Source organism: Alligator mississippiensis, chromosome 4 (assembly GCF_030867095.1).
Source record: "Alligator mississippiensis isolate rAllMis1 chromosome 4, rAllMis1, whole genome shotgun sequence".
Lineage (NCBI taxonomy): Eukaryota > Metazoa > Chordata > Crocodylia > Alligatoridae > Alligator > Alligator mississippiensis.
In genome coordinates this window covers 57,463,264-57,486,527 of record NC_081827.1, presented here as the reverse complement: position 1 = coordinate 57,486,527, position 23,264 = coordinate 57,463,264, and the positions used below count along the sequence as shown (strand labels likewise).

The window sequence follows — 23,264 nt, the reverse complement described above, 5'->3', positions numbered from 1 at the left end:
GGTCTTTTCTTTCAATATATTTTTTCTCTCAGAAATTTTAGCTGTTTGTACATTAGACCAGGGATGCTCCACCCCTGGCCTGAGGGCCAAATCTGGCCCCTGATGCTCTGTTAACTGGCCTGCAGAGATCCCCAGGGGTCCGTGGGGAGCCCCATGGGCCATGGCCCTGCACGTTCAATTGGGTGCACAGGGCAGCCTGCAGCCTGGTCCTGGTGTACAGGTCTGGGCAGTGTGGGCTCCAATCCTAGCTCATGGGGCTGGGCGGGGAAGGTGTAGGGCTCCAGGGCGCCGATACCAGCAAGCAAGCACTGGCAAAAGCAATTCAGGGCTCAATCCTGGCGTGCAGGGGTGACATGGTACCCAATCCTAGTGTGTGGACACCAGCTGAGGCCGCGAAGGGCCAAATGTGTGTGGGCCTGATTCTGGTTCATAAAATCTGATCCAGCCTGTGGACTGCCCCCAAGGCACTCATCTGACCCATGAGGCCAAAAGGTTGAGCACCACTACAATAGACATTTATTATTTTAACCAATGCTTTCCTGTACTGGACTTTTACTTAGGATAATTGCTTTATTCTACATATAAGGGTTTGGTGGATATAAAATATGTTATATTCTTTTGAAAGTTGTTTCCAACTGTCCTTATAGAACTTGACATGGATGAAGCCAACTAAGTTCCACAAAGATAACTTCATGAAGAACTGAACTGAGATTATAACCTTCCTGTCAGTTTAGTGAGTTGTTCCATAGGATTCTAAAACAGGGATACAATTCTTTACTACATTCCATAAAACTTTTCAAAAACTATTACAAAAAATGTAATTCTCCAGTCAGTTCATTTGCAAGATGGTTGTTTCCTATTATAAATTCTGTATAGAAATTTTCAAAAACAGCCTGTAGTATAGGTTAAAGATGGCATCTTATAACACAGACTCACATTTAGAAGTGAAACTTCAGTATGTATGGATTCCAGGAGCTAAGCAAAATTTGTAACAAGGGCCACAGAGGGTTATGGCTTGGCTTTCTCCACCAAGTGCCTCTGAGGTGAAAACTCTTTAGTCAACCTGTAAGCTGATGCCCCATTACAAACCAAGATCCATTTGTCCTAGTTTTGCCTCAGACTCCTTCAAAAGTTGAAGGGACACTTAATCAAGCAGATACACCTACATTTTTCCATAAAATCTGTGCAATTTTAAAAGCATCCGTGGTATGTACCATCACTACAAAGTTCTTGCCACCAACTAAGAACCATGTCAGGTCAACAACAAAGTTGGTGATGAGATTAAATCACGCATAAGCCACAGAATGGGCTATCAAACCTCTCATTAAGCAAACCCAGCGGCCTTAATATACCGTACAAGATCTACAAAGGGATTGCAGTCAGAACTGGTCAGAAGTTTTCCAACAAAATGTCTTTTAACTGGAAAATACTAATTTGTCAAACATAAAACTACTCTCAGGAAAGTATGTACCATTCTTGGAAGAAAAGACTTCTCTTGTTCAGGAATTTCTGGACAGGAATTTCTGACCAAGATTTCTGGTTTCTGATCCTGCCCCAGAATACTATTAGTCCCATACTTCTGACTCTCATCTGGAATATGGAATAATGAGGTTGAATTGCCTAGTCCAAGTCTCAGAAAACAAGTTCTTACCCACCAAGCTATTAGCAATTCTGAGACTGGGCTCCCACCCTCCTTTACTGGGCCTTTTTTCTACTTCATATAAACATCTAAATAGACCTGGTCTCTGGCTGCCTCAGTGCACTTACCCACTTACCTCCCTAATGCACTTCTCACTAAAAATTGTTTGTAAGGTCTTCATTTTTTTTGCCAGTGGAAGATGAGAACATCTTTGAAGTCTTAAACACTTTTTGAAGATGAAATATTCATTTCCTGCCCAGCTCTACATGTAGTCACTATTCAAGCCCACAGATGGGAACAGATTTCATATCTTCTATACCACTGACCCTTTGCATACATATCCACAGAATAGCAGGGTAGCATATGAGCAAAGACATTTACCTCTTACACAGTTTATTGTCACTGTTACATTCCATTCATCTATTTTAAGTATGTATTACTTTTTAAAGTAAGTACCTATTACTATTTTAAGTACCTATTACTACTTGCCTTAAATTCAGATTGTAAATTCTCTGGGGCTAGAGCAGTCCTGATAGTAAGTTTTATGTCTTAGCCCTACAAGGCTGTGTCTTAGTTAGGATGTCCAAATGCAGCTTTTAAAGTTCATAAATTTACGTGAGAATGCTTCAGACTGACAAATAGTTCTGTATTTTAGACACTAGTCTAGAAATATGAGAAATCAGGGGGAAACAAGAAATCAGTGCTTTACTTTCTTCCGGTCTTCAAATATCTTCCCTGTTACAACTGGCTTTAAAAAACTATTGTTCTCATTTTCCTTCTCTAAAATGAACTGCAGTTGATAGAGCTTTGTCACTAAGATGCGATCAAAGCCTTTAATACAAATTTTCAACTTAACATTTCATTCTCTATTAATAGAAAAGAAACACCTAGAAAAATTTCCAATGATACATTTAGCATGAGTCCTACCTGCTCCACCTCATTGGCTGTGTACTGCATTGCTTCATTATGCTGTTCTTCCAACATTTCTAAGTTTAACTCCTCTAAGAACTCGTTCCTTTCATCATCCAGCCACCCTTCCTCCAGCTGTAAAGAATACATTAGTGCTTTATATTATGTTAGCAGGGACACATGCTAAAATAGGGTAAACCCAAATGGCAATGCCTGACTAGTTCTTTTTATCATAATGATTCTTTTCAGAATGCTAGGCTCCTTCAGTTTGGTTCTCTACAAAGAAGAAGAAGAAAAAATTATAAAAAATGGAACTCTTAGGCCTTTTATCCTTTCTTGAAACAGTATGACTGATTTTCTCTCATAATGAAGGAGATTGCGCAGCACAGAACATTATTTCCTTTCAAAATGTATGAAAGGCATACTGCATAATCCTGGTGCTGTCATGTTCATTACCTCCAAGAGCTCCAGTGTTAAAAGAACTGCAATGATACTAATAGGGCCATGAGACAATTGGGCTCTTTCCTTTAACAACCTCTACCCCGGTGTTTTTCTAGTGCCTGAACTTCAATAGTACCTCACTCAGTATTTCCATCACATTTCTTGCATTGTTCTTTCAGGTAAACCTACGTGAACAAACAAACAAAAAAAGGATGATCGAATGATGGAATGACTTTTAGAAAGTTATTTTGTTCTTTGGATGTGTCTTTGAACTGGCTTCTTTTAAAGAATATAATATTATTTTAAAATATGTCAAAGACAGCGCTGTAAAAAGAAAAGGGCTGATGCTAAGGTTTTCAATTAAGTGAATGGATTGTGGCTGTACACACCTGCACACTATAGTGTATATACAAACTGTGTGTCCATTTGTGCTTATAATCTCTTTCCAAATATCATGCTGGATGGATTAAAGAAAGAGAAGCCTGTTCACTGATGTTTAGGACTATGATTGACAGGGAAGTATCAGCAGGATACAGGCAGCAGTGTTGATTCCTGCCCAAGTCCATATTTTAGGGGTAATTATGAGCAGTACAGAAGGGAGGTGACACAGAGCTGGTGAAGGATGGAAGCTGAAGTATTAGACAACAGTGATACTCCTAACTATGCTATGCTTAGAGAGAATATTGTTACCTGTAAACTTTTATGGACATCAAAGAAGCTACAAAACATGTCATTGTATGTAGCATGATTAGGGACCTACTGAAATAGAGGACACAGGCAGGCAAATTCATAGGTCAATTGCAGCACCTGCTGCCATTTTCGTAGTGTTTTGCAGCAAGATCCCTCCCCTTGCTGCTCATTGGCTGAGAGGTCTGCCCTTCAAGAGGCCCCATCCCTCATTGCTGGTTGGCTGAGGGATGGGGGCGGTTCCACCATTCATGCAGTTCCACCCCTCGCCACAGATTGGGGAGGGGGCTACACAATGGGCAGCCCTCTCAGCCAATCAGCAGCAGAGGGAGGAGGGCCAGCCACCATCTTGGCTTCTTTTTTGTGGGCCAGCAGCCGTGAGAACTGCTGGCTCCCAGTGGGGAACCAGCATTTCATTTTCAATAAGTTCCGCCCCCCGCCGGCAAATCTGCTGAAAATCGTGAGGAATATTGCTTTTCATGGAAATTGCCTCAAATCTCCATTTCTGTGAAAAACATGAAATAATGATTTAAGTAGGTCCCTAAACATGATATTCAGTTACTTTGTGGAGCAGGCATGCACAGCTCTATTGAAGCCAAATCCACAAATAGCAACATATAGTATAAAAAACTGACTGACTTTTACCCTATTCTAGTATCTGCTTAGAACAACTATACAGGTATCTTTAAAATGATCCTTAAAATCTTTTTTACTTCTATTTTACAGTTAGCTTTTTGACCTTATCAAGAGTATGAGCCTCCAGGCTTCTTAGCACAGAAAACCACTAGGGTTAGGGGGAAACTCTCCCTCCCCACCACCAAACGGCATTAAATTTTACAATTGTTGTTAATGAGTTTTTTTAACCTTCATCTGAAGTATCCAGCAGCAGACAGTATTGGCTCCATGCAGCCCTGATCTGACTGAATACAGCAATTCCTAGTATGCTCCTCAAACACAAATACACACGTGCAAATGTGTGTGCACACACAATAGTTTATAGGGTTATTTGTATGTGCTCTTGCAATACTCAGTTTTTAAAGCTAACCCATTAATAAGTAACACTGATGGTATGAAGATATTGTAAAAGATGCCTTGTTAGTTACTGTATGGTCTGGCAATGAGTCCATGGGAGCACAGCCATTATCACATTCTCTCTATAAATAAAAGGCTGAGGCCACAGGACTTGATCACACAGATGTTTTGCCAGGTAAATAGGAAGAATTTTACTAGTTTTACCAATTAATCTTAGCAGTGGTGACCTGATACAGTTCTGCCAGATAAACCTTGGTGGTCCTGGAATAAGAAGGCTTTTGCTTACTATCCCCTTCCAAGGTTAAATAATCTAAACTGAAAAGGGCTGTTATACCAGAAAAAGTGTGTCCACATTTAGAGTTATCTTGGATTAATGTGGATCACATTTTAGCTTATACTGATATGATGATATAAATAATGTAGACGAATACTAGTGAAGGCAGAAAATGGGCTTTTGTTTGGCCCCACCTTGCAAATAGATGACCTCTGTGCTTGTTGAGGTCCTGCTGAGATGAAATCTTTTAAATACCTTAAGTTGAAGGCTCAAACAGATCTTTGAAAAGCAGTGGAAACTTCCTTAGATCACTAAGGTTGTAACCTCGCTACATAAACCTCTGATGAATAGCTCTACTCTATAGCAGTATATAGCCAGTTTTATAGAAGCTATTTACAATGGCTAAGAACATAAAAAGAAATATATGCTGAAACTGTTATCTTGTATAACGACTGGATTCAAGCAGGGATTCCAAATGACACTGAATTACACTTGCTCAATTTAATTTATAGAGAGTATGTAGTTACCAAGCCTGAAAAAATATCACATCAATAGTATGGGAAACAAATGGCCACATAACCAAATTTGTTTGAACTACTGACAGATGGTGAGAACAGTGACAATATAATGTCCTTTTTGCTTTGTGGTGGGGTAAAAAAAGAATATAAAAGGAAGTACAAATAACACTTTTCTTTCACTATTACTTCTCCTTTACCGTGATGACCAGTCGAACATCGTCCACTGCAAAGGTATAAAAAATTTCTTTGCAAGGCATCATTACTTTTTAATTCAGGAAGATATTTTTGCTACACAATTTCTATTATATGATCTGGGTTGTTCTTACATGACCAATTTCCCTTGAAAAGACCTAGGACTGGTTTTGCTAGTAATCTAACAATGTCCATTATCAATATTTAAATGGATAGTTTGCTGAAAGGCTGTGTAAAAAGAGCCATGGAGCCCACTGTATTAGTAGTATAAGCAGGTGAAAACCAGAGAGGGGAGGACAAATGCTTTGCCTCAGAAATCCTTAAGAATTGTCCACCAAATACTAGGTATTTTAAGGTTCCACTTATGCTGATTTAAGCATCATATTAACAGTTAATAATCAGCTTTGCTTATAGGTACATCTACTATATTTACTTGAATAATTTAGCTAGTACAATGTGTAATAAGCCCCAAATAATTTAGCTTTTCTTTCTCCTTCAGTTACAGCTTGGCAAAGATTCTTTTATTTTACTGTTTTTGGCTTTTTGACACAAACCTCTGGATTCCTATTTTTCTACTGTTCACTACTCATAAATGCAATGGACGTACAGGATAAGCTAGTCCCTGACTCAGTGCAGCTATTTATTCTAACCTGCATCTCAGGTCTTGCAACCAGCAACACAATTTTCTTGCATTCATCGCTGGAGAGCAATGCCACTGCCTCCTCTCGATTCTGGATGTCTTGGCCATTTATCTAGAAAACAAATGAAAGTGGCACATTAGTTTCTATTTCCACAAAGCAACACACAATAAAGGGCAAATATCAGCTCATTTGCGGTAAATGTATGGACAATACAACTTGCACAATGGGCTCATCTTCAGCCCCTCAGTGGTAAGTGCCTTCACTCAATTATGCGCTTACTGTAAGAGCTGTATCGATCGCTGAAGGATGGCGGACATCAGAGGAAGCAGTTATGTTCATAAATGTCCAACCTGCGCCCTGACAACATACATCTAGCAACACAATTAACCAGCCCCTGACAGGTGACGTTCATCTTTCTCCGTTCAGAGTAATGGAAGTGTCATTCTGAGATAATAGTGCTGGTGGAAGCAAGACTGGTAATACTACAGCTGAAATCAGTCATACTGTATGCTTGTAGAGAGCCAATTAGAGGGCTACAGTATTATCTCTCACCAGGCAATACTTACAGGCCACTGCTTATTGCTGTTTCATTTAATCATTTTATATTTGTGTGTGCAACTCAGTGTCCAGGACCCTACAATCACAAAAACATAAGCCCTGCCCCCAGTGGGATAATCAAAATAAAAAATAGATCATCAATAAAAATCTGCTTTCCTACAGCTTCTCTTTGTATTGCTGTTAGTGTTTTAAAACAATCACACTAATAACTACATGTATTTTATAGCCCTTTTGAAACACTACCATAGATGCTGCTTAAGAAAATCAGATTTCAAGTACAAATCATCTTGTTCTGAAAATGAAGGCTTTTTTTTTTCATTAGTTGAATGACGCAAGAAGTGGATTTTCTTTGTGATGCCAAATAGCATCATCAAAAAAGCGTTTGGCTCATTTGAGAATTACTGGGGATAGAGGTAAAAAGGGAATGATTTTAATATTTTTGTGGAATAAAAATACTTTCCAATGCTCAGTCCGATTAATCTATTTCCCCACCAATGACACTCAGTTTCAAAGCTTGTAGCAAAGGAAGACTGGGAAGGGGTGAAATGCATAGCCTCAACAAGTTGCTTTGAAGACACAGTTTTACTTAAGACTGAATAAAAAGCCATATATATACTAACTGTCTGACTGACAGAATGCAAGATGTAGATAAAGCAAATTGTGGACTGTAAAAAAATGACACCTATTTAGTTGTATACAACTACCCTGATCTTAAATTCAGAAAAGCAACCACAGAGACCATGGACCAGGTCGTCAGCTTGAGTAAAATGACATAGTTCTTGTGAGTTCAATACAATTGGTCTGGTGGCTCAAGGTAGATCACTGTATGTGCATACCTGTAGCAGCTGGAGGCTGCCCTATCATAGTGAAGGTGAATGGGACTGCAAAATACTCCATTTCATCACAACTAGAGACACTTATTTGTGCAAAGTTTGGATGTCCATTAATAAAAGCCAAACAATATTAGGCAAATCTCATCACAGTCATCCTTGCAGGGTCCTTCCCTTCATTTTACAGATTTTGCTGAAAGGTAATTAGGCTATTCTCATCTGCTTAAGGAAACAATATTGGCTGTGTGCAGTATGTGAGTTTCTAAGGCCCCTGGCACATGTTCATTTAAAGGCTCCATGGGATCTGATCCTCAATCCCAGCAATCCCACCTCCTGTCATGATACTTGTGAATGGAATCAGGGAACAGTTCCAATTGTACCCTTTCTCCTTGCTAGTGCGTGGGGAGCCTGAGATCATGATTATAATAATGATTGTGATCCTGTGTTCCCCCTGTGCTGGCAAGCTGCAAGACAGGTGCCCACAGTCCTGCATGACCAAGGGCTGTCCCAAGGCTGGAGCCCAATAATCAAGTTGCGATGGCTGCTGGTTTGTTTTAGGGCTTTCTCCTCGGAGTTTAAACCCTATGCCTGGCAGCCCCACTGGATCTCATCAGTTTCATCAGGGGGAGCTAAAGGACGTTCCTTGCCAAGGAATTGATAGTGCATGGGATTTAAAGTCTCCTGTGGAGGAAACTCTTCAGCTCCCCTGCTGGGAGTCTATGATATCTCCCCTGTTGGGAACCTGTGATGCCTGGCAGTTCTGGAGGAGCTGCCTAGTGCAGGGCTTTAAACCCATTGGTAGGCAATCCCAATGGCTCTCTGTGCCTGACAGTCAGTGTATATTTGGCTTTTTATTAAATTTCAATTAAAACTGAGCTCTAAAAGCAACAGTTGAAGATTGTTGGCACTGCCTGCTCAGGATTGATTGCTGAATACCAACAGCCCTGGAGTTTGGACACACCAGAAATTCAATTTAAGGTACCATGCAAAACAAACATAAACATATTCTACATTATATGTGGAACATTTTTATAGCTGGTTTACCATTTTTTGGTGCCTTAAATTGGGTGCATGTGTACCTTCCTTGTAATTTATGGTGCGATTAACACATTAATCAAAGCATAAATGTAACATGTAGAAAGATCTAAAGGAACCAGTTCCATGCTCTATGAGGAAGGCTGCTATACGTCTCTGACAAATGCTCAAACAAGCATTCTCCCCCATTCCCTTAACCAGAGCCTCCTACTACCTACTCAGGGATTATGCTTTTCCAAACTTGAATGTAATCCCTATATAACGACATTGTCATCTTTCATTTCTCTGAGTTACCTCATCAATAAGAGTATATAGAGGGCCAATGCATTTTCAGATAGAAAAGAAAACCCCACATAACTCACTTAGTGTTAACTTTAATGATCAAATTCCTGGCTATATATCAGCACTGGAATTACAGTAATGCTATTCAGCTACAAAAAATGCAACAGAATCTTCTTTTACTTCTTGAGCCTTGAATTATGAGTGATATGAATGTGATGGTCTCAAACTACTATCTGCTGGATGACTGTCTGCACTGTACCTGGCAGTCTAATTCACCCAGAAACTTTTAAAGGAATAAAATAGGATCAGGAATGAATATCATATACTATCCATTTAAATATTTCAATATGCCTTAAAATGGGAAGGGTTTTTCAACTATGTAGAAACAAACTAGAATTTAATATCAAATACACTGGTTTTGATTTAGACAGTTAAATCAACATTATACCCTGTTTCCTTTTCATGGAAGACATTCTATAGATACATGTGAAACATAATTCATTGACTTTTCAGTTTCTAAACAGATCTCTCCATAATCCCATCAAATCAAAGATCTGTTATCTTTTTATAGCATGAAATGAGACTTCTGTGGGCACAGTTTTTGTGGTGTGAAAAATGTGTACCTTTTGGACTATAAAGAGAATAGGCCACAGGCACCTGCATGAGGCTCAACGCATTAAAATGTAACTTATTTCCTTTCTGAAATAAGGGCCACTTTAGACAGCTACCTTGTAGATCCTATTGTGCTCAGATTAGTTTTATTCCCAAAGCTGATATTGGGGTACAAAATACAGCTATGTTTTTAAGCAAAGATGTTTCCTGAGGAAATTAAAAAGACAGGCAGGATGGAATCAGATTGATCTTGCAACATGTCCCTGAAATAATGATTGGCAGTTACAAAGCTGGTTATTGAGAAGCAACTTGCCATTACCTGCAGTTACCACTGGGGCTTCAGTGAAGAGAAGTCAAAATGTAAGGGTGGTTGGTTAGAAAAGTGTGAAGGGAGCTCACAAGCAGCAACATGAACTGCAGAGGGTTACTGAAGTCCTGAGTTTGGGTGTAGTGATGCATAATTTCAGTAAATGTGCTTCTCTCTGCACTGAAATCTGCTTTCCTTCTCCTCTCTGCAGTTGAATTACATGCTTTCCTTTCCTGCTGACCGTACCAGCTATAATTTCCTTCTGATTGAACTGGGAAACTGAAAGCCATGAGGTTCACAATTAAAAGGACACCATCAGGTTCCAAACTATTGCCTGGGAAGGGAACACAGCTTTGTACATGCTTGAAAATGTGGAACCAAGTCACTATCTCTTCCTAGCTCTACCTTCCCCAAGGTCAGTTTTCAGTTTCTCTCACCCACATACCTGGTGGCTTCTCAGCTAAAAGTTCTGAATCCAAATAAGGTGTCTTATATAAATATGAGGTTTGATCATAATTTAGTGTAGTAGCCCATGACAATTCTATTTTAATGTCATCTTGTTAAAAAGAAAGAGAAATCCATTCCTTTTTGAATATCCTGTTTGGCTAACTAACACCTCTCCTCCTTTCAAACCCATGCTTTTTCAATCAGTTCTCTGAAACATGTGCTTGTGGGTGGATACTCTCAAATACAGACTGTCTTGTTGGTTCACTCCTCAAATATTGCATACACAAGTCTTAATACTGTTTGATGAAACACTTTCAGTTGAATGTGAACTACATTGTACCCACGAGCACCTGAACTGAGGTGGCCAAGGTTTGTTTGGGCAGACAAAGCTGAAGCTGTTCATTATCTGAGATCTTTATATTGCTCATTTGTTTGCTAATCCGCTGTTATCAGTATAACCTCCTTTTTCTTTTCCATTATACAGCAATCTGTCTTGTTGTTGCTGCTGTTGAAGGCACTGCTGGTGTGGCCTGCTGAGAAGCACTGTGCTTTATTGGAGGAACCTATCTCAGATCTGGAGGGTAAATAAATCTTAGATGCTCCTTGAATGGATCATTAGAAACCAAGAATAAATAAAACAATTGTTTTCATGGTGGCTCACCAGAGAAATCAGGAAAGTTCAGTTATGAATGATGGAGGCAAAAAGGTGTAGGCAAAATTAGCCAAGCTCCTATCTCCAGTACATTAAATAATCTCCTTTACAATTAGTCCTTCTTTTCTATGAAAAGCTTCTTAACCATGCTAGGTATTACTTGAAGTTTTACCCAGATTTATGCTACTAATGAATAATCATCAGGGCACTGCCTCCCATATTTATGTTTGCAGCAGCCCTATTTAGAATTTGACAATGAGAGGAACAAATGAGAAATAATATTTGATCATAAATATGGCAAAAAAGATGCAGGGTAGAAGTACATCAGCCAGAACAAGTTTGTCATTCTAGTTTTTAGTGCATGCCCTTTAACTCCCACCCATAGTGTGTAAAAGACAGACATGAATTTTCCCATCTCTCACACTAACAAAGAGAATTATCATCTGTTGTTAGCAGTCCATAGAAAGATGATAGCTATGTACATTTTTTTTAGGAAAGAGTTCAGGTAAAAGTTTATCAACACACACCTGCAAAATGCGGTCTCCTTCTCGGATCCGGCCATCTCTAGCAGCAATACTGTTTGGATCAACCTGCACAGAACAATATTCAAAAACCAAACATGAAAAGATTGTAACCTAAGAACGATTACATTTGGAGGACATGCTATTGCTTACCTTATGCAAAAACAGATTACATTTTTCTTCAGTCAGATGAACACACAACCTTCCCTGAATAATCACTTTGTTTTAGAAAACCTTCTAAAACCTTGTTTTAGAAAAAGCCTAGACAGTAAGAGGTGAGAGCATATGCTTTTCAGACCAATATTTTTCCACACGACTGTCAAGCACTAACCTTCAGCTGTCATGGACTGAGTATTAATGATTGAATTCTTAGGCTCTGGAAATTCACTTTGGACTGCAGTGATTTTGGAGCCTCGCTAATGAACAGTTGAGATCTCCACACAGACAGGTCTGTTCGCTTAAGAAAGGGCATTCTCCTTTTATGAACATATTTTCTGATAAATTATTCTAGCGGTTACTAATTTACCTTTTTCTCTAGATTTTTACATTCCTAAATAAAATTAAAAATAAACCCAAAGAAGCATCTATTGTACACAGATTATGCATTGATGCAGTATACAGGTTCTGGTTGGAATCCATTATTTTAAGTTAGTTTAACCTAAGTAGATGTTTAGGGATCCCCTAACAGTCTATCAGAGATACAATATCGCATCCCTGAGCAATGACCAACTATTCATAGGGGTAATACTATCTATCTCCTTTCACTTGATGGTTATCTTAAATCATTTATTTTGCCTTGTCATGCCAAGAACCATTTTTCAAACTAAACATTCTGAGTGTAGCATTTGGCTTGCAGGTTATGTCCTCTAAAGATGTTAGATATTATTTTCTTATTGTGTGTTGTCAGAACAGATACTGATTCTGAAGGGCTTAATCAAGTATGAAAGATAATATAATTACATTCCCTTAAAAGGAAGGGGCTGAGAGATTTGAAGCAGAGCAATGCCCTCCATGTAGGAAAAACAACACATTGTAGATATAAGGGTATGTGGTATTAAAAGATTTCTTTACCTTTTTCCTCCTCACAAGGTCAAACAGATTTTAACAGTAGTGCTTATATACCTATGGGAAGAGTTACTCTCAACTAATTTTGTAGCAATTCCTTATTCTTGATCTAAGGCTGTTTTTTTTAGCTTCTTTGACACTGCTTTTACACTGTTATAGAGCAATCTTTTTCTCCATTGCCATTTTTATATGATTCATTTTATTGCAATACAGAAGAATTCTTTCTATGAAATTCACTCTCTTCACGATCTTCAGAAATCTGTGATATATGTCACCTGCAGGTGACAAACTGTGCATCAGATTCAGCCAGGACAGCCAATACCAAACTGAGATTCATAAATATTTTTCCTTTTTCATACAGGAAAACAATCCTTTTTAAAATGGTTGGAGAACAAGGCAGCTGAAAATCTTTTTGGGTTTGATACTACAAAGTATTATATGTGTTCTGGAGAATGAGAAGAAGGGGAATTGAGGGTGTTCAACATCTTTCAGGATCAGATCCTCCATTTGTTAGTTAGTAAATTTGTGAAATGTGACAGGATAAATCAGATTTTTTGAAATACTCAGTCCCTCTCTTCTTTGAGTATATAAGTTAAAATATGCAAGAGGCAAGGACTTCTTAGGGTATCTTTCATTGGAACAACTGTGTAGCAAAGCTAGAGAAGTTTCTGAATGCAAGACATTCCTCATCAGGTCAAAAAGAAGGCATTGGTATTGTTAACACGACTGCAGTAATGGGAGGGCACAGAGGTGTGGGGATCAGAAGGTTTGCTGATTAAGAACTCTGCCTGATTTTCTCTGTACTTGTGGGATTTCATTCAAATCGCAGACAACTGTCAGACTTCTTTGCACTTTGCAAAACTGTGATGTTGTATTTACAGCATTCATATTAAACAATCAAGCTGGTAATAATTACATTACTTGGATAACATAATTTACTTTCCTAAATTTATCTGACAGGTGTTGGTTAAGGGGCCGTATTTCTGCAGTTAGGTCTCAGAACACTTGTTCTTATTTTTCTATTGAGTCCTCCCAAAAATCTTTACCTCACTGACATAGATTCCTGTATCTTCCTCATCATCCGTTCTGTAACAGACAGTCAGCCCCAACTTCTCTTTACTGCTTACACGACAGAGCTCAACCTCCTACAACAAAACACAGGAACAGTGTGGCATTTATATTGGAAAGAAAAAAGTATGCAGCAGAAATGGAGAATTAAGTCACTAACATTGTCTTGGTCAGCCACTGAGGAATTTAAATATTAACAGCCTCATAAAATCTTAGTGTTAGCCAATTCCCTTTTTCTAATAACTAAAGCAAATCATGAGAAGGTAGACTGTACCATGCAGCAGCCACGTAAGTACACGGGAGTGTGTATTTTATGAGTAAAACAACACTTTGAAAATTCAGGAAGAAAGTCCAAATGCATAAACGTTTTAAGCTACGTAGGAACAGTTTGGTAAGTCATGCCTAACCTCAAGAAATATGGGTGTGCATTGATTTTGCAGTTTTTTTCCTTTTGGATAATAGAAGCTGACTTACAGTATATTACATAGTCATTTTGTTCCTATCACACCAACTATGGATTTATAGGAGAGAGGACAGACTGACTACTCATCAATCAATCCATCACACATGAATGTCATTCTTCCAACAGCAAGCTAAATGATAAAGCAAAACCATAGCCTTCTGTTAATAGCATAATTCATCCCCTAGCCAGTTCAGTTCCATGGTTTCATTGTGGGAGTTTTAAGAGGATTATAAAATGTTTCAAGGAACCTCCTGTTGCATTGGACAGCCATGGCAGAAAATGGCAGCCATTTCTTGGTGCAGAAAATATAATCTGGGGGCTGGATGCTGCTGCAGTTGTGTCTCTTGAAAAGCATCAATTTCACAGGCACCTGACATATTACAACTGCTACACTAGTAGGACTTAAGCATCTCACAACTTTGTGTGGGTGAAATATCTTGAAATAAGTAAGTTTAATAACAATTAATCCATCAGAAAACAGTGTCCTCAATTGTTTGAAAAAGGGTATCCTTAAGGCCTTATTAATATTAAATAATAACAACATATTTACAAACAAAAAACATATGCACTTGATTTGTAGCTGGCATTTTGTGTGCTGTGAGAAGAAAAGAGAAGGTGAAAAGAAAAGCTATAGAAGCCTCTCCTCCCCTTATAACTTTGCATGCAACACTAGTCATTGCATTCATGAAACACAAGGACTACCCCAGAGTTGGTACCTACAGTAGCAGTAAACTTCCCAAAGGGTGAAGGAAGGATAATGTTAATCTGTGTTCTCTTTATTCATCTGTTCTTGCAGTAGCACTTGGAAACACCATGAGAAAGATGAGAATAAAAGCTGAATGTGTGAGGCAGTCACTATGGTCCAGAGATACTGCACTGACCATGGATGCAATTTTTTCCAAAGAATGATTTTGTGGCTAGGTCACTGGACTCAAACTCAGGGAACTTAAATTCTCAGTTTAGCCACATACTTCTAGCGTGGGCTCCAGGACAAGTCACTTAATCTAAGTTATACTTCAGTTCCCACTATGAAATATAGGGCTAGGATTGCAAGCCTTTACTAGAATATCACAAGGATAAAATTCATTAATGATTGTAAAGTGCTTAGATACTAAGCAAACAGCCAGAATTGTTCCAGCTGGGATAACAAGGCAATGGCTCAAAATCATGATTTAGTCAACGATCTTCATGTCGTCTTCGTTTTTCTTAGAGACATTTTATAAAAGGGCATGGTTGGGCCACTGTTTATTGTACTCCTGTGCCTCCCCTTGTATACAAGCATATGGGGGCTCAAAACATGAACTAAATCTATCTAAAACCATCTTAAGACATTCCATATTTTAAAAAACTTTTAGAATATGAACAAAGCCCCAAACATGTAGGACCCCCCTTCTCCCCCTGACCTCCTGCTTTGAAAAGCAAGTTAGGCGCTGAGAAGTGGAATTAGTCTATATTCCATGGTTTGTATGGTACATTTTAAAGTAGAAACACAAAACCTTTTTCACTAAGAAAGAATCACAAATAGTGACCTGATTTTGGCATTGGGAGTAAAAGTAGGTATATTGAATAGAGGCCTATTTAAAACCCATAATAATTGATGCCTCCAGAGGGAAAGAGCACTTGACTAGAACTGTAATATTAGGAAGGAATTACAGTAACAAAATGGCTTCAATTACAGCAACAAGGTATACATTTAAGGACTAAAGAAGCTTGTGGTCCCTTAGAGGCCTATAAGGAAGCCTAAATACACCATAAAGGACTGAGACTGGGACCTTTAAATCAAGGCAAATGAGAAGCTGTGCACAAGCTGAAATCCATTGACTTTCACTGTCCTGCCAATAGAACCTCAGAGTCTCCCTGAACTGAGGATGGACAGGGACCCTAAGGACTGCTCTGATCATAATTGCTTGAGTGTATAGTGACCTTGAAGTTCTTTTGGATGATTCGTCTCAAGATGTTTGCTATAATAATGCTGCATGAATAGTTTACATTGAAAATGAACCGAATCCTTCTGGATGATATTGGTTACAAGAGCAGAATAATTTATATATTTAGCTATTTAAAACATGAAACAAATGAGCATAAATGGCCCAAACTATGGATATTCCAGTCATGCAGTCTATAAAGTTTATTTGGACTGGCTGCTTATGTAATAATAATTTGCATATATTTGATTTTCATTGCTTACAGGGTCAAATGCATCAGGTCCACTTGTGTACAACACTTGAACTGCTAAAGCTGGCTGAGTGAGGAACCCCAAACTCCCTGCTTATGGAGAGGCACCCGAGATTCCCCAGGGTGCTTCTCTGTAAGGGGGGAAAGTGGGCAGGTGCTTAGGTGGCTTGAGGGCCCCTCAAGACTGCAGAGCACCTGACTGTGGTGGCAGGAGAATGCCAGCAGCTCAGGTTGCTTGTATTCTTCCAGCACAGAGGTAATAGATGTCCGCTGGGATAAAGCAATAAAGAGTCTATGAAGCACCTTTTGTTGTGCTGCTGATTTTCCTTTCATGTGGCACAAGAAAGGTTATGGATGTTTATTTGCTCGGTGTTTGTGCCACCATAAAAATGTTTGTGGAGGCACAAATGTGATGTCAGGCGATGTCTATTTCCACCCTTATTTTCATCAGAGTTCCAGTGTCTTAGGAATCTTGTAAAAAAATAATGTAATATTTGGGAATTTGTGATGTGCATTAACCTAAGAGGTGGTATCAGAGGAGCAGAAGATGGAAGTTGGAGAACTATTAGGTCTGTATCCTTTGATGGGCAGCTACGTCTCCCCACAAAAAGTCTTCTGCTGAAGTCACTTTCAGTGACTGAAATCAAAATAACACCAGGTTATTAAATTACTGAGTGACTTCTGCTTTTCTTTGGGTGGGCAGGACAGTAATTCAGTCCACTGGTACATTTAATTTAGTGAAAGCAGTACCATTCATTTCTGCCATAAGTGATGTTTTAAATGCATTTAAGTAGATTTGTTTAATCACTCCATGAAACATGAGAAAGTGAATTCCCAAGGTAGCTCACTTCTTAAGCGTGGAAAAGATGGCTAAGGGGAGGAGGTCATTCTTTTGAAGGGCTCAAGAACAGGTTAAATTGGTCATCCTCCAAAATGATGGACTAGTGGCTTCAGGGCTATAACCTTCTGCCTCCAGGTTAAAGGCCACCATTCCCTTTAGTGATGGAAAACCAGTTTAAAGGCTGTCAGCCTGGGGAGACAGAAAACCAAGTTAGGAGCTGTCACTTCTTTGGGAGAAGTAAAGCTAGGTTAATACTGTCATTTCTTCAACTGATAGGAAACTAGGCTATAAATGTCATCAACTGGATTGTTGGCTTTCTAGAAGTGATGAAAAAGGTTAAGGGCTATTAAAGGAGACCTTGTAAAGTTTGCACTAGTTTGCAGGTCACCGAATTTTCATATGGAGAGGTACAAGGTTAAGAAAAATTTTCTCATTGAAAACAAGTGAACAGTCCCAAAACAAACTGTCCCTACTGGGACTTTCTTCAAAGAGACAAAAGCTCTGGGCCTTGCAAGCTATAATTCACTTGAGAACATTAGAATATATGTAAGAAAAAATCTTTTTTCCCCTCCTTGCAGCTTCAGTTCAACAAGAGTTATTAATCCAGGGGAAACTGAAACGGAATAGTAATACATATGGAAAAAAATAATTCTTTCCTTTTTGTTCGTCCCCAAAAAATGGTTGGTCAAGTCCTGCCCCCATTTTGTTTGGAATTCTCCAATCTCCTCTTTTCGGCATTAGTTATTTCCAACACACTCTTCTCCACTCTGAATTAATGTAAAATGCTGCTGCCAAAATGATCTTCCTAGCTCATCATTCTGCCAAGGACACTCATTACCCTTTTTCAAAGTTTCTCCATTGCCTCCCTTTCTTTCGCAACCACAAACTCCTCATCTCTGTCTTCAGAGCCCTTCACTAACTCACCCTCCCCCTTGCAATGTTTACACTGTCTGATGCCAGCCTCAGTCACCCATTTCTCCAATTCTCTCCCAAGCATTTTCACACTTCATGCCATTCTGATCTAGTGACTAGGACTCTCTATCTGCCAAGACACCTTATTACTTTCCTTTGTGTCCCACTTTATAATCCACGTTTGCTCTAATGGCTACAGAAGTCTGCCACCTCATATGGCGTATTTGTTTTGTCTTTTTACAATATAAGCTGTACTGAGTAGGGCCAGTCATAGTCTGAAGTGCCTAGCAGAAAGGGTTATCACAAGTTAAGAAAATAAACTCATACATAAGTTCATAGTAAAATAGAAATCTTGTAAGTATACTAGGGGTTTGCAACATTTTGGGCAGAGTGCCGAAATCATTTGCAACCTTGACTTGTAAGATGTTGATGTGCCAAGAGCAGATGCTGGGGGAGATACGAGGGGCCCAATCCTTTATGTGGCAGCATAGCCTCAGCCTCTACCCAAAGCATGTGTGCCAAGCAAAATGCCTTTGCATGCCACTCTCTGGCACATGTCGGGGGTTGCCTACCCCTGACCTATACAATAGAAGTTGACTGAAACAGTGGAGCTAAATATAATGAAATTACAATATACAGTTGGTTTGATGCACTCTTGTTGGCCAAGAAGAGGCAACTTGCAACACTCGGTATCAGTGAAAGTGTCTTTGCTATAGAAAGGGGATGGCAGGTAGAATTTGAGCTGTGACTGGGTGGTTCTGCAGATTAAAATGCATTCAAGTCTCCATGTGAACTACAACTGAAGCAACTGCAAGGAGAATGTGCTGAATTAGAATGCCACTTAGCTACTATGGAATGACCACTTCCAGGTCCCACAGCAGACCAGGAGCTATGGGTGCTTTATGGCTTCCCATCACCCCTTCTGATAGACTGTGCCCTGTTTCATGGGTAAAGTCATTTTCTATCAATGTAGGCCAAGCTGAATTAATCCCATTAAGGGCAACTTCACTGCACAGAACAATTATAGTTTATTCAATATTTAAAATAATTGGAGATTTTTAAAAACTTTAAAAATTATCTATGATGAACTGGACATATTCTGTTGATAAAGATAGCATGGGTAGCAATGCTGTTCTACTGAATTCTTGTCAATGACAGCATACTTCCTTGGTTGCTCTGGTGTAATTCTAGTAAAAGACATAAAAAAGAATGAAATTTTTCCTTCCGATCACTATAAATTTTAATGTCCTGCCTTACATTGCAGATACTGAATCATGTCTCCTTTTATGTCCACTTTCAGTTCCTTCCACTTACTACTTAGGCTTCCATTTCTGTTTGTGAAATGCATTAAGTCTAGTGTACTGTATTTGCAATAAAACTAAAACATGCATTTCAATCACTTAGGAGACATGGGATGGCTCCTGTTCTGATAATATTCCATGGTATGACAAATGGAAGGTCTGTATTTGTCTATTTCATATCTAATACATGGCATTCTAGACTGGAAGACGCCTGATACAATGTTGACAAAATAACCTTGTCAAACCCCTTTCAAACTTTTTTCTGTATGAAAACACTGGGCCCATTTCCAGCATATATTATTTAGGAAATGTAGAAAGAACAGATCACCATAGCAAAAGTAAGAGGAAAGACTTGTGGACAGAAGTCATCTTCTTTTATCAACTGGTGACTGAAGCAAGAACTAAGATTTTCTGATAAGGCACTGGCCACATTACAGGCAGCTGAGCATATGCATGTGTCTTTCTTTGATGATATACTAAAATGAACTGGAGAATTTTCCCCTACTTTATCTATGACAATTTGGTTATTTGTAATGAAACTGATAAAACCCAATTTCTCAGATGGCTTTTCAACAAGTTTCCAGATGATTAATTTTTCCCCCTAAAATAAGGCCTTAAATAAGGCATTGAGCAAAGAGCATTATTAATATCTACAAAATAGTCCTTTTTTTATTTCAGTTTAGAAATTAAATATTAATGGGGAACAATTCAAGAACAAATCTGAGATGCACAAGATCTGGGTTCTAATCCTTTATTTCCTGTAAACTCTGTGGGTGTGATACTTACTTTTCTGTGACTCGACTGCTGCTGTGTAAGGTGATAATTCATAAATATATCACAGGGATGTTATGGAGCTAAGTTAATACATGTTTATAAAATGCTTCAAGGCAACTGGTTAGTAATGATATGGAAAGTTCTTTAAAAATATTTCAAATAGTGAAGTTCCTAAAATATTCTTCTGATATCTTTTTAACAAACAGGTGTGGCATGACAAAAAAAAACCCAACCAAACCAAAACCAAAATTATAATTGCTGCCATGATCACTCAGTCTGTACTACAATATTTTACATCAATGGTACTAAATGCTGTAGCAACTTATTATAGGCTATAGTTTTGAGGACAATATCAACTTGCACACAATGTGTTAAAAGGAGGAAGTGTAAACCATATTAAGTAATACTAACATTCTTTTTATTTCTAAATTGAATTAAGTTAGTAAAATCTGGTTCTCATCAAAATGGCAGAACGATCATACTGACTAGACCCCAAAGCTTCAATATCCTTGATAGCAGCTGGCCTTTCTACCGAGGACTTCACAACAAAGATAAGATGCTCTGGAATAGGGCTGTCCAACTGGTATGGAGGTGCCCTGCACATGGTGCAGTGGCAGGGGCATCTGGGTACACAATACAGTGTGTGTGTGTGTGTGTGTGTGTGTGTGTGTGTGTGAGGGGGGTGTGTGTGTGTGAGGGGGGGGGTGTGGTGGAGGGAGCAAAGGGGTGCAGCAGTGGCAGGGGCATCTGACTCCACAATACAGTGTGTGTGTGTGTGTGTGTGTGTGTGGTGGGGGGAGCAAAGGGGTGCAGCAGCACAAGCACCTGGGCCTACTGTGCAGTGCAGGGGACATGCAGCTTTCACTTACATAGCCCTGGCTAGTAATAACCCTGCTAGTGGGACCCAAGGGGCATGCAGCCTCTGGCCACTTACACATTGGACAGCCCTGTTCTGGAGCAAAGAGGAAGCTGGAAGGAAATGGAATGTCAAGGGTGACTATGTTCAGATACATTTTTATACCTTAGTGTGCTTATTCAAACCGCCTAACTTTAAACTCATCTAATAATTAATGGTAGTTTTAATATAGCCTAATCACTTTGTGCTGTCATCTTGGAGTGTAAGAATTGCAATTCTAAATTAAATCAAGGTCTGTTGAGTCCTGAAACTATTTTGCTTCAAGTACTGGCCCAATACCTGATGTTTTAGAGAGAGAGTAGTAGTTTTCCCCACAAAGTTTAAGAAGAAAATATAAAGAATACAAATGAAGCAAGATGGACATTATTACTGGTATTTCAGCTCTTCTTTCCTAGCTGAAGTAAAGCCTGAGAAGCTGATTTAATGTTCATCCTGCTAATGGCATCATTGACTAAACTATTAACTGAAAAAGAAAGGGCCAAGAGCAGAGTAACTTAAAGAACAACTGATGGAAGAATGAGCTGAGAATATTCATTTCTATGTATTTTAAAAATTGATTTTTTGTTTATTATAGTGTTTCTACTTAAAAAGAACTTCACAATGCAAAATACATTACTACATAGTACGGGTACTGAGGAATAGATGAAGTCAATCGGACAATTCATATCCTTAAGTCAGGCATGTGCATTAGTACCTTTCTTGGTCAGTAACAATATGGGGTAAGATCATCTTCTAGGGTCAGTTATGATTTGACTGTCCCCCATTTTTTATCAAGATTACCAAAAAGGGTTGCCATGAAACAGGCAGCTTAATGTTATCTGCTTCTTGCAAGTGGTCTCTATAAACCTGTCAAAACCAAGTTTTTGGTTCTTGAGAACTAAGGCTCTCTGCTAGTCTCAGAAATTTGTCCAGTAATCTTATGCTATTGTTACTTCTTCTATTCATGCTTTGTAATGGTTTGAACACACTGATTAAACAGCCTTCTAGGTGGAACAGTTATTGATAATATCGCTCTAATGACACACTGCTTCTCTTTTGCCCACATGATTAGAGGCTACCTTTTTCATACTGCAGAATCACCTATCATTTAGGTGGCTGCTTCTTGCAGCACTTAGCCTTCATATCCTGCTTCTCAATCATACAAGTTTATTCTCATTCTAATAATCATGCTGATAAAATCAAAATAGATATCACAAACACTATATGAGATGCATTCTCCTTCTGAAGGCAAGTAAAATGAGTGGAGAAAAAGATTGGGGAACAGGGCTATCTGTTCTTCTACAATGCACCCTATGCCAGGGGTGCTGAACATACAGCTCAGTCGTTCTCAGTTAGGGAGGTGCAGCATCCTGGGGTGCCATGAGACCCCCTTAGACATGCTGCAGCAGCAGCAACCAAGTGAAACTGCCCCACACACTTCTCCTGGTGGGCAGCAATGCTGCCTTGTGGTGTGCAGCGCTTCCTGGTCTGCAGTCCCCTTTTTTAGAAATGTATCATTCTTTATAAGAGCAACTTCTATCCATGGAGATAAAGTTGAAGATATAACAAATATAATTTATTAATTCTATTTTGGGGCTAATATTTTAGAAACCTTTTAAAATATTTTCATGAACCTATATTATTGGTCAGTTCTGTAAAATGTGCCAGTGAGGTTATTTATAATATGTGATGATCTCCAAAGGCAGTCAGCACTTGACTTATTAAAAAAAAGGATTGTACAGACATTTAAAACTACATTTTGGGGAATATTCCTAAATTGCTAGACAGAGAAGGGTGGATGGCCTAACAAATTTACTGGATCACCTTATGTGATCTATATATCCAAGTCTAATTTCTATTATTATATGATAAATCCATCTCAGAAATACTAAGTGTTTACTAAAAATCATAATATCAGAGACAGCAAAAGGCAACAGAAAATTTTAGTCCACTGGAAAGGCTCATCATTTATCACCTGTAAGATCAGTTAAAGATGAAAAAGCTCTGTCTAATACTTCAGCTCTGTCAGAACTGTTTGTTCTGTGTGGGCCAGGGTAAAGAAACAGTTTACAGGAGAGATTATATAGAGGAAATGACTATGAATGGAGCTTTCTTAATTGGTCCAGTCAAAAAAACCAGAAATGCTTAAGATTCTACAGGGAAGGTGAGGTATAATGAATGCAAACAAAGGTT

General features: G+C 38.8%; 1 protein-coding gene across 3 annotated transcripts in view; it reads right to left on the bottom strand.

The window, feature by feature from the left end:
• The window catches only part of PDZRN4 (PDZ domain containing ring finger 4), a 404,074-nt gene that overhangs the window by 16,349 nt on the left and 364,461 nt on the right, over positions 1-23,264 (bottom strand). For all 3 annotated transcript variants that reach the window (XM_059726014.1, XM_019492620.2, XM_019492628.2), the window contains 4 exons: positions 13,689-13,787; positions 11,584-11,646; positions 6,343-6,444; positions 2,567-2,683 (listed from right to left, as the gene is read on the bottom strand). In XM_059726014.1, the coding sequence (XP_059581997.1) occupies positions 2,567-2,683; positions 6,343-6,444; positions 11,584-11,646; positions 13,689-13,787 (381 nt within the window). The remainder of the gene's footprint in view (positions 1-2,566; positions 2,684-6,342; positions 6,445-11,583; positions 11,647-13,688; positions 13,788-23,264) is intronic.